Source organism: Accipiter gentilis, chromosome 18 (assembly GCF_929443795.1).
Source record: "Accipiter gentilis chromosome 18, bAccGen1.1, whole genome shotgun sequence".
NCBI lineage: Eukaryota > Metazoa > Chordata > Aves > Accipitriformes > Accipitridae > Astur > Astur gentilis.
The window spans coordinates 17975724-17988295 of NC_064897.1; the positions used below are offsets into that span (position 1 = coordinate 17975724).

General features: G+C 38.5%; 1 protein-coding gene across 4 annotated transcripts in view; it reads right to left on the reverse strand.

The window, feature by feature from the left end:
• Positions 1-4056: 4056 nt before the first annotated feature.
• IPO8 (importin 8) overlaps positions 4057-12572 on the reverse strand; it is a 46407-nt gene continuing 37891 nt past the window's right edge. For 3 of the 4 annotated variants that reach the window (XM_049821763.1, XM_049821764.1, XM_049821766.1), the window contains 4 exons: positions 8629-8834; positions 6913-7155; positions 6117-6233; positions 4057-5410 (listed from right to left, as the gene is read on the reverse strand). In XM_049821763.1, coding sequence (XP_049677720.1) covers positions 5313-5410; positions 6117-6233; positions 6913-7155; positions 8629-8834 — 664 coding nt within the window. In that variant the 3' untranslated portion in view covers positions 4057-5312. Of the gene's footprint in view, positions 5411-6116; positions 6234-6912; positions 7156-8574; positions 8835-12572 lie in introns of those variants that run through there. The other variant, XM_049821765.1, reaches the window with a different exon arrangement.

Here is a 12572-nt window from a genome sequence, read left to right on the forward strand (position 1 = left end):
CTCCATTCACCTCGGGTGAATCCTGCAGCTGACACTGTTGTATTCGCACTGGAGAAATCAACGAATATGAAAGTTCATATCCTACCCCACCATGCACATAGCCAAGCACTTAAAATTGTCAGCCTCTATACAGCCTATAAAGAGAGAATCCATGCATTAATATATGGCTTTCACCACATTGTTCTGATATGGACAACTACCAGCTTGTGATCAAAATTGCTCTCTGATCCCAAGCTCAAAGCATCGCACCAAATTTGGGGCTACTGAAGCACATTCTCTTCCTGGAGAAATGCATGGGACAAAGTTCTTGGATGCACCTCTAGAAGACCCAGGAAACATCGGGAACACTGCAGATCTGAGATCCTACTATATGCATTACCTCGTCATTTAAATGGATGCTTTCCCAATTCATCACAATTACATATGCCTGCAGATTCTCTCTGAACTGCTCTTCCCCAAAACTCTTTAGTCAGGGAGTGGTTCATCAGTTAGCTCTCTAGACATGGAGCACTTTAGGTAGCCCTTTAGTAGGAGGTATGCTGACAATCTTTAAGAAAGGCTGTAATCCCACCGAGTGTCTCCCATTGGTGACTGCACATCAGCCAGGACAAGGGGCTCCCAGACTTTTTAAAGGGATGCATCTGTTTTCTGCTAGAGAAAAAAAAAAATCACACTAAGTCTTCACCTCTCATTAATGGCTGTCAGATTCAGGGTACTGATATCCATACAGATGTTGCATATTCTATTTGAAAAGTATCTGAGTGCATTTGCAGTGAGTATTGGGATTAGATCCACAGGCCAGGGAAGTTTCTACCCGTCTAGTGCACAAAAGCACTGCTTTAGTTCTCTTTCATTTTACTCTGGTTTGGTTTGGTTGGTTTTACAGAAGTAGTAGCAGTGGAAGAGGTGTCAAAAGCAAGCAACTTGACCTGTTCATATATCCTCTTTACGATATGGCTTTATGCTAAGTCTTTCTGGTATCTGGCATAGTGTCTGGCTTTCTTTAACACAGTGGGAACATCCATCTCTACTGTATCCCATCCGTATGGGATAAGATTTGACATCTGAGAGAAAAGACTGCTATTTTCACTCATAAGATCAAGAAGTTGATAGCCATGCCTGCTGTATGCTTTGCTGCGATGAAGGAAATATGATTCTCTGTCCACCTGCAAAGATACAGATTCTCTTGGACTTGAAGAATGTCCTCAATCGGAGAGAGAGATCCTTGAGGAAGTGACCACCAGACTGTCAAACATTATCAAAAGATTGACTAGGGCATATCTCAGAACTAGGACTGGATATTCCTTTACATAGTGCATTTTTGCCTATCTTTTGAGCAAATTTCAGTTCAAGGCGTGGGGATTTCAAAGTACCCATATTAAGAAGTAAATCACAGAAAGGCTCATCAAACTGCAGGCACAAGAAGTAAGGGGTTTTTGTAGTTCTGCATGTGTCAAATGAGAGATGTTGTTATATAGGTAGAAATGCAATGGATAGGTTGCATTGCTTCAAGAACAACAGCATTTTTTTAAAAATTCTTCAAGCTTTACCTTTTCAGGTATTTTGAATATCGCCTGAAATATCTGATAACATAGTGGTTGGCAAATGGAAGGAAAGGAGGGAAGAAAAAATGCTGAAAATTATTCTGGAAACAAAAGACAGTTAATCATTCATGTTGTCTACAATTCCTTTGGCTCACAAAAGTCTCAAGACATATTCTTGCTTCATAGTAAAAAAAAATAAAAATAAAAAAAAATTCCTTTACTGTCCTACCTTCTCTCCTCTACAATGTACAATGGAATCCAGAGTCACAAACTGCCTGGACTTCACAGGCAAAGGGCATGTCCTAAAGCAGTTCATTTCATGCCACCCTGACACCCCACAGGCAGCCTTTCCTCCTAAAGCAAAGAACCTCACAATACCATTTTGTGTAACATTCTTTACATATTTTGACTTACACTCCCAAAGCACATTTATTTCAATCAGACTGTGCATATGTGGGTTTGGGGAGATCGTTGGGGGTTTTTTAGCTTTTTCCTTAGCTTGATATTCTGCACTCTTCCTGGAGCTAGCCATTTTGATTCAAGATTTTGCTTTGTAATGAAAGCAAACCAAGTACTTCAACTTTGAAAGAGAGACCAAAAAGGAGCAGTCAAAACATATGGCGAGTCTTATTTTCCTTTAAAGAGTGACAAAACAGCATACTCAATTCAATACCCAGGATCAGTTAATTTTATCTGAAAAAGCAGCTTATCATGTAAGTTAACATTTGCTATGATTATAACCTACATAATGCTTATTTCCTGTGTAAAGCCCCTATAGTGCCCACACAAGTCACCTTCACACTTTAGGAACATGGGCATGGGGCAACATAGGTCACTGGTTATCAGCCTTTGTTTTACTTTACAATACATTCATGATTCTCTCTACTTCCAATGGCAAATACATCATGCTTCGTTGGCTGATGCTAGTACCTGATATTCTATCATTACCTTGGCTTCGAAGTGAGACAGTAATGCACATTTGTGTTACTCTCCCTTTAATGTAGTACAAAGCTGGACACAGCTCAGAAAGAAATCCCTAAAATCCATTACCTATTTATGATCATGTACAAACCGATATTTATCATGTTAAAAGAGAACCATATGTTAAAGTGGAGGCTAGAGCCCAATAAATCTTTTTGGATGCAAACCCTTTTCAAAAAAAGGAATAAAATAATTAACATTTGCTTTTGCCAATAGAAACATTTGCTCATGAATCTCCTGGGAAGGGAAGGGCATTTAACCTTTTTACATGCCATCCCCTCAGACATCTCTGACCCCCACTGCAAAATAGACAACAAAGATTCCCGACTCTACACTGCTGATTAAACCCCTTGTAAGAAACATCTGGATGAAATTTTCTTGGCAGTTGATTTGAAAAGAATACAACAAGCAGAACTAGGGAGCAGCCATAGTTCAGCTGAGTGACACAAAGATGATGCTATGCAAAAGCAGATTTTTCCTTGAACACATTAACTCCTAAATATTAGCTTGTGACTGTGCTAGCAGCCTCATTAGCAGAAAAAAAAAATAGTCCTTCTTCTACTCCACATGCCAGTGCAGAGAAGGCAAATGGGCTTTTAAAGAAACCCAACTCAACAATCTCATTTTTTTAAATAAAATAATAAAGGGCTTAAACAGTTTATGTGCCTAATACTTCACTTGTCAGGTAAGAGAGAAGCCATCCATGTCCTTAACTTCCAAAAACCATTTCTTAAATTTGTGAAGGATTTCAAAACTTCCATGGTTTCTGAGAAACTCACTAACACACTGGATGTAATGCCTTCCTACTGTCTCAGTCAATACACCCCAAGGCCTAAATTAGCAAAAGTGACCTAAAATTTTCATGGCCTGATGTTCAAAATAAAGGATGCCTGGGCCCTCTGCTGCTTGAGCTTAAAGAGCCTGTCCAATGCAGCTCAATGTATTGTTCCCTTTTGGAAATACAGACCCTGGAATTCTCAGTTTTCCATATGTACAACAGACCTAAAAGTGAGAAATTTTCACTGTTGCTATTAAGTGAGTAGCAGCAGTGTAAAACCTACATGAACCAGCCCAACTTTACTCTGCAGCTTCTGGGGGCAGGGGGGCATTGGGAGGGGGGGGAGAAGAAGCAGCATCAGAGAACAGCACCAGAGTCTGACACAAGAGTGCAGGAAAAAGAAAAGCAGCAGGGAACTTTCTGCCCCACAGCTGCCAGGCTGAGAAAATTCCAGGGGATGGGGCAAGGAACAGGCAAAGACACTTTGCCCTTTTCCAGAAGCCAAGGCGTAGAGCGCTTCAGATGTATCAGACTGAATTATAATTACTATGACACAAAAAATGAAAGCTTCAGCACAGTGTACGGCCAGCAATCCATAATTCGCTACAGTCATTGAAAATTTGATGGGGGATGGGAAAGACTTCGACTTTTCAGTTGGGGCACTGCTCTAAAGAAATACATTATGAGTATGTGCTTAAAACTGCTTCGTAAATATTTTTTAAGTCATAAAGAAAGTAACACATAGAGACAAAATCTGGTCTAAACATTTTATCTCCAATCCAAACTTCACATTGTAAAGCACCCCTACTTATTCTGGCCACACCACTGCGATCCAAATAGATCTAAAGGAGGGGCACCTATTCAAATTAGTACTGCTATCAGTTTATCACTAAATAAACATATTTACAGACACTTTGTTATATGTGTTTCAGTTTATGAGAAACCAGTCTTCAAAATTTAGAAAAAAATCTGGCAGATAATGAAATTTCAGCATGGGACAAGAACAGCCAAATGGAATGCAGACCAGAAACTCAATCACAGAAGTGTAGGAGTAAGAAGAAATAAGTCTGGAGCTGTTTTTTTCTATTAAGATAAATAAAATATTGTGAATATTTTGTACCACATTATTCAGTACTACCACTGGAATGGTAATGAATGAATAAACCCAGAAAAGACATTTATAGAATCCCAAGTAAAATCCAATATTCATCAAAAATAGTGGAAATAAAAAGTTGTCATGTAGAACATCTACATGCGAGGGCCACACCACTTGTCCAGGCAAGAGGTAATATCAATATGGATTTAGGGTAGCCACCTGCCATGCATGCCATCATATCTCAAGTGAGTTGATTTCATGGCTAGGAGAAATAATTTAAGACTACTGCATCAAGGGAAAATCTGCAATTTTGTTAAGACCCTTTGACGTAACCAGTGTATGCTTTACAACTCCAACAGACACCTCCCTCTACACATTTGGTCTGCACCAAATAGGGAAGATGAGATAATATTCTGAGTCCAGCAATGTGTATGCAACCAACAAACAATTAAACCGAGTAGTAAAAAGCAGGTGACTGGAAAACATGGAACCAAGGCTTACAGTGTATCAAGAAATGTCCTTACACTTAAAAAATTATAATGCACTCCAAAATCCATTTGTTCAGGCAATCCATGTACAACAGAAGGCACTGTTATCCATATGAATCTATCAATCCTGCACAGCAAAAACCTGAGAAGTGCAACTCAATTAGATGCAGCCTGGCCCCTCCCAGTCATTCAGGTTCCTTGAGGACAAATGTTTCCTTTCAGTCCATCAAATTATAAAAACACCACAAGAATTTGTACATTACAGTAGCTGGTTAGAAAGAGCATTCTGGTGGGGGAAGCACACTGCTATTTTCCAGAAAACCTTCAGCAGCATTAAATCACCCTCCCCTATCACTCAGAAGTCACGATGATTTCAAGAAAATGTAATGATGAGACCCTTCCCATTGACCTTTGTAGCTGATCCTTCAGTTGCCACCAGGAGTACTTCCAACAAAGTTAAATGCTGTGATCAGTCCTTTGTTGTCAAATGTGTAGCCACTTTGTTGTTCTATTGACTTAGTCTCTAGAATTCAAAGAAGGGAAAGGATATGAAAAATAGTCTATAGAGAACACCTTTGCCAGAGACAATACAGCTCAGCTAAGAATGCAAAGTTGTGGGAAAAACTCTCGGTTGAGTCAAAATTTCATTCCCTACGTGCAGTGACAGTAATAAATTACACTCAGATTTTCTCTAAATGCATAAACGCACACACCTCTACAACAGAGCTGAGAAATTAATCTTTTACAGAATCGGTCTGTGTTACACTATTCTGTGTGCTTTTTCATTAAATCTGAATTTATTTTCCACAATGCAAGCATCCTAAACATCTAAAACTTTACACTGACTGTGAAGACAATGTTAGCAGTTAAAAAGTTTTTACAAAACTGTTAAACACATAATAATCTGTAGTAACCTTCATCAAATGCCTGGCTGACAGCTAGATATTGCCTTAATTTGCTCTTCATTTCAAATGTCAGATTGTGCAAAACTAGTTCGTACCCTGTTCAAACAGCAGCACATGTCAATGAGAAGGCAATTAATTAGAAGCAACAGTAATCTCTCTGAATAACACACACTTCCAGGCAAGGGATAATATAAGCGCAATATCCTACTCATGCTTCTTAGGAAATCTTAATTAGCATGGAGATTTAGTCTCTCTGCTGTTACATATTAGATGCAGTTCCAACATCCCTGCAACACATAAAATGGCCCCAGAGAAGTGACCCACCTGCAGCATTTCGCCGGTGTTCTGCTAATGTATAAATTTCCTGCAGCTGTTTCTTCTGATCCTCACTCAATGGTGCTGTCAGTGAATGGTACCAGGCTGCATCTCGGCTCTGCACCGCTGTCAGAACAGGAATGGATGAAAAGTGACTATCAGGTTACACTTCAAGTTAATTTCAGAAGAACAAAATGAAACACACGAAATCCCTGGTTGGTTTTAAAACATAATTTGCACTGCAAAACAGGGTCAGCATTCCTGTCAGTTTTCTTAGTACAGAATCGCCACTGTAAGAGAGGCAATCCATTTTGGGGAACTTAATTACATCCTCTGTTTTCTGAAACAGAAAGTTAACCGTGTGGCATTATTCATGGACAATGATGAAATGAATCTTCTAATTTAAAACTCGTATCAAAACTAAAAGCAAAAGGATTAGTCAAACAGGAAAGGGAGAAAATAATTACCCCATTATGATTTTAAAATCTAAAAAGTGACAAATACTTCTATATATAAAAGTCCCTCTAGTGACCAAGTACCACTTATTTAGGCTGTGCTTGAATAGTTCTGAAAGAGAACACCAAGAAAATTAATCTCAGGCTGTATTTGCTACCAATTGTTTTTTGCAGTACTTATAAGCCAAAAATTCTTAGGACTAACATTAGAAAGCAAGATCACATTTTCTAGTTTCAGTAATCTAAATTATTACTTCTAACAAAGACAAGGTTTTCACCTGGTGATGATCATAAACTTCTCTAAACTATTTCATCATGTCATATCATTCTGCCAAATAGCCAACATATACCTAAAAGTGCTTGTGTAAAAAACTGGTATTCATCAACACCATTTTCAAGGTCAAGAGGTGTGCTGAACCCTTCAAGAGCAGTCTCTTCCAATGCATCTTCATCCCAGTCATCATCATCATCATCTTCATCCTCCTCCTCTCCACCTCCACCACCACCTCCTCCTCCTCCTCCTCCTCCACCATGGTTCTCTTGCATCGCCTGGCTCACTTCATTTGTCTCCTCCTCATCACTCGGTATCTCTTCTGCAAAAGCATTGATGTGTTTTGTAAAACAAAGTTTAAAAAGTATAAGAAAACAATGACTTATGAATGAAGAACAATTAATGTGTCTAGGTTTTGGCTGGAAAGGGGACCCTCTGTTACCACTCTTCCCCAAAAATCTTAGAAGAATTGGAAAAATTAAGCTGTTAAAATGTTTCCTACATTAAAGATCAGTTAAACTTTTGTTTCTAAGCACACCTGGGGAATGTGAAACTACCACCTTTTTTCTTCTTTCATTTATGCAGTCATTGTGCAATTATAGGATCCAAAAATTTTGAAGAAATGTGTCTTTGACAAAGTGTTCCATCAGTGTGCTTTTTAAATTACGAACAAATAGACTTGCATAGACTTCACATATTGACACAAAACAAAGAGAAAACCAGATGTAGACCAAATGTCTGCCTGCTATTCTTCAGAGTGCTGCTTTATCTGAACAAACTTAAAATAGCATCTTTCATTTAGCTTTACCTTTCATTCTGCTTATGAAACAACTGTTAGATCTTGAATTAAATGCAACTCCAACATGCAATTCTAAACACTGCTATTTCTTACTTAAGGAAAAATATTTCTGACTTACAATCAAGATAAAAAACCAATCCCCCTCCAATTCCAAACCTTCTGCTTTTCCTGTGTTAATGGTTTAGAAAGAATAAAGATGACTATATCTGCAACAAGCAGGGTTGAATCACAGGACAGAGATTTGAAAATTACTGTGCTGCTTCTATACTGTATTCCTATGCATTGAGAAGAATTCTGTAATTCCATTATGGAACAATCATGTGTGAAATTTGAGTGGATTACATAATCTGCTTATATCCAATCTAATTTTCAGACCTCAAACCATCTATCTCCTGTTCCAAGTCAAATACAGCCACACATATCTGCCTGCAATGCTGTGTAAAATTCACTCCCCTCTATTCCCTCCACAAGGTATTCTTTGATGTTTTTTCTCTTCTGGCAGACATGGCTGTAAGAGGTCTCTCTACTCCAGCAACCTCAGCTGTCTCAAACACGACTTTGCAAATCCCATTCCATTTGGACAAAGAAGACTTGCTAGGACTTCCTTAAAAGTTCAACCAAACAGGTCTTTCAAATAGTTGGGTACTAGGAACAGCTTCTTTCCAGGAATCAAGAACATAACCAGTGCAGTCCTAGCAAACTCCTGCTGCCTGTGTGAGAAGACAGAGCACATTCGCAATCCAGAATAGCGGACTGGCAAGTTTTATTGTTACTCTTAAACCAATACTACCCTTTCACAAAGTGTTAGCTCTTATACATTGAAACATTTTGACTACATTTTGGGAGGAAAAATCAATTCCTAAGATGATCTTTCAAGCACCCAGTAAGCCGAGCTATTTTCAGCCGACTAATGAGTCTTAAAAATGAACTGCAATTTCTTACCCCCTTTAAATTAAATCCAGACAAAATCCACAATGTGAAAAGGGGAGATTTTACCATTATCTTCTGCAACGTGTTTTTCATCTTTAGCATGATCCTCATGTTCTGTGAGTTCTCTTGAAGCGCAAACTTGTTTTAAGCCCAGGAAGAGGAGGAGGATTGAAGGGACAATCTGGGCAGCCACAGCATCCACTGCAGGCGGTCGGTTCTGCAATTCCATTAGGATGCTCAGTCCTATTATACACATCTTTCTGTCATGGAGTCTGAAACAACACACACTTATTAGACAAAAACCAGATTTTCACTGTAAGGATATGTAGACAGCATTAAAGTCCTGGTGCTTGACATGACAGAAGACAATGTCACAGAGACTATGTTCAAAGTCTATTTTCAAAGCTCCTAAACACATTATTTCCTTTGTTCTGAATGCAAGTTCCCCATTGGAAAGTCCTTCTCCAATAATAATTAAATACCTTTCAAGCACTGGTCAGATTCCTGGAACAACTGTTTCTGATTACCAGATACAAAGTTTGTAATGCTAAATAAATACTGTTTAATAACTATGTAGAATATCTTGTCTTTAATAAAGCATTTGATACAGATTATCATCATTAAATATGATGGAAAATGAATTTGCCTTGGCTTCGATAGCAGTACTGTAGCAGGGACTAAAATAAGCAAAAAGACTATCAGTGAAGAGTAATCATAAGCAGGAATGCACTGAATTGCAGGGTGCATTTATACAATGCCACAGGGCTAGCTGTATTTAAACATGTTTATTAAGAGTCCATCAGAATGGCTGTATTATACACTCAATTTCCAACACTAACTTGAGACACATTGCTAACTCCAGTGAAAGCAGGGAAATAATTCCACCATATCAAGAATAACTGGCAGTACACTCAAACAGGGAACCTCCAAATAAATAGACCTTCAGTAAAACAAACTATAGATAATTGAAGGGAAAGAAAATAATGAAATTAGTAGCAGAAAGCTTTTTATATGACCATAGCCAGGAAACTAGGTAAGAGCCTACACTCTTAAAAGAAAGAATTGATTTTCTCTTCCAGAAATAGAAGTTATTTGCAAATAAAACAGGGAAAAAAATCTCTAACTGCCTCTGCAGATACTCTTTGGTTCTCCTTTACTGGAAACACTGGTAGAATTCAACTCTTCTCTATCATTATGGTATTTTGCTATTAAGGGCTTGAGAGGAGCTTGTTTTGTTTGAACTATTCAATTTGATGCTGACAGCTTCCAGCAAGAAGTTTCAGCAAGACCTACAGAAACTAAGCAAACTTCCAGAGCTGGCAGAAAATGGCCATCCTCCAGTAGGTACTTCCAATACTCAATCAGTTTTACTTTGGAATGAAGAGGATACAAGTTGAGAGAGAAGAAACCAATAAGATGTGCACAGACTGCAATAAAGCTTACAGGGGAAGAGCCAGCTCAATCCACCACTTCAAAAATTGCTGTAGAAACACAATTTTAAAAGTGCTTACAATTTCATTACCAAAGATCCCATATAACATGCTACTGAACTATAATATTCTTTAAGTAATACAAGTGATCATGTATTACAGTTTTCTGAACTTTACATGTGCTTAAACAAGGCTGGGGATCTGGAGGGATTTCCTTACACCTCCCACGTTGTTAGTCCTGTTAGGGCTTAGTGAGGAGATTCCATTCTCAGAGTAGTTGACAACAACAATAAATTATATATGACCATGGGTAACATTATGATCACAGAAGACCTTCCAAGAAAAACAAAGTCAACTAGCTTATCAAATGACATACTTTGTCATGTTGGGTTTGGCTGCTCCATTACATGTTGAAAAATGTTCCAAAATGCAAGCAGGTGAAGAGCGTCCTTCCATCACTGGTAACTGCAATACTTTCTCTTCAGAAGGAATGGGGCACAAAAGAGGCCACACAAATCAACCAAGGAAACTGAGTCAGGGGAACGGGGTCTACTTTCACCAAAAAAAAATCAGACCCCTTACGCCTGTTAGTTTATCCATGTTGAAAACAAGCTCATCGCCATCTGCTCTCATGCCAACATTGTGAAGACCAAAATCCAAGCTAAAGATGATGCTACCGATGAATGAAGCATAGCTTTTTTGGGAGAGTTGTCGTTACTGCAAGTGCAAAAGGGAACAACTTTCTCTACCTCCTCTCTCTGCCAGCACCGTCACCCAAGTTTGACCAAAGCTCTGTAATCTATGCAAAAGATTTCTATCCTGCATCTTGACACTGGGAAGACATGAGGTTTCTTCAAGACCCAAATGTATAATGAAGCAATTTCAGTGTACATGCGCCAGAGTAGTTAATGACGCTTGGCACTACCTTTTATAATACATTTGAAAAAGCTACCGTTACACAATGCCAACTGCAAAATGAAAAACAGTAAAATGTAAAAAAATCTTAGTAATTAGTGGCTTAGCTTCATACTAAATTATGTTTTCTGGACAGCAAACAAAAGTGCAAGAATCAAGCATTGCTGTTTAAAAGGGAGTCATCATTAGGAAGCAGCCCAAATGGCCAAAAAATACAGCATATTTGTCATGCTCCATTTTCAAGCTTCTAACCAGAGAAGTTGTGAGAATGAACACATGTCTTCAGAATATGTGTGTTATTAGAAGGCCCAGCAGGACAGCAGAAATCCAGGCATTAAGCCATCTTTAGTGAACCTGAGCCAGAAAGAGACTTGTTCCTTCCACCTGCCAGCAGAGACAAACAGCAGGATAAGCATCTGCCTTGCCTGAAGTTCAGCAATTCTACTATGCCACAGCTGTTTCAAGTGCCCACAGGACTGGACAAGCAAAACAGAGTTTTATGTCATCTACATATTTTTGTAATGGCAAAGGTTGGTTTCAGGACTATTCCTTTGCTAGCAAAAGGCTCATTATTTCAGCACCCTTCTGTCTGCACGAGGGAACCTGGATATGATTCTCCTCAGTGATTTGTGCTTCGAGATCCATACTTATTTGCTCAGCAACACACAATAGTCCTCCCTAACAATCATGAACTCTGCTTGCTCCCTCACTGGTATATGAAGCCTGAAGTGCTAAACACACAACACATGGCAGTGCAATGCACAACTCCTAGGTAAGTCTATTTTTAACAAGCTGCGTGTGGTCTTTATAATCTGCAGGACCTTTTCTTGCTAATACACTTCTTTCCAATATAGGACAAAAAGATCTAAGAATCTTTTGTATTTTAAACCAAGCTGAAAGCATTTCAAAAGGAAACCACTAAGCCTTTCCTTTACTGGTCTGCTGTGCTCCTTTATGTGAGGATCAAGTTGCTTTCTATTACATCAATCCAGTTCCTGGACAAACTGCAAATAATTAGCCATTTCCTTCTAGTTGCAAAGTTGGAACTAACCCTGTTTTCCTATAGAAGACTGGGATTTTATGTACACCTCTGAGAAAACTAGGATTTCTGACTATTTAAACTCCTATCAAATAAATCCCCCTATTCAGCTTCTAAAAAAATAAAACCACTTATTGAGGGTTTTTTGAAGCAAGTTAGATTTTCCTTTCACCCTAATTTCCACAGAAGAATTTTTAGATGAGAGTAAGCCTAAGTCATGCAGAAGTCTCACCCAAATTTCAGCTGCCAGGGAAAAGGTGGAAAACAATAAGGAATAGATGTTTCTACAAATGGCTTTTTGGTTTGAAGTTATTGTAGAAAACATTTAGAAATAAATAAATATAATATATTGTGGAACATGGGCATTATGGGCACACATCCACAAATATGTAATATCCACAATGACAAGCCAGATTATGCACAGTCTTACAATGAGTTCTGAGCTCTCCTTGCCTGGATTGGTTTTAATATTTCAAATTTCTAATCAGTTTTAAATAGTTTCCATATTTTTAATAACATGGAAGAACAGTTACTTATCTTACCGTAACTGCTTTTCCCCTCCAAGAGGTATTATTCCCATGGATTCCATCTCATGCGTTCACAAGTGCTGCTCAAGAAATACTGCA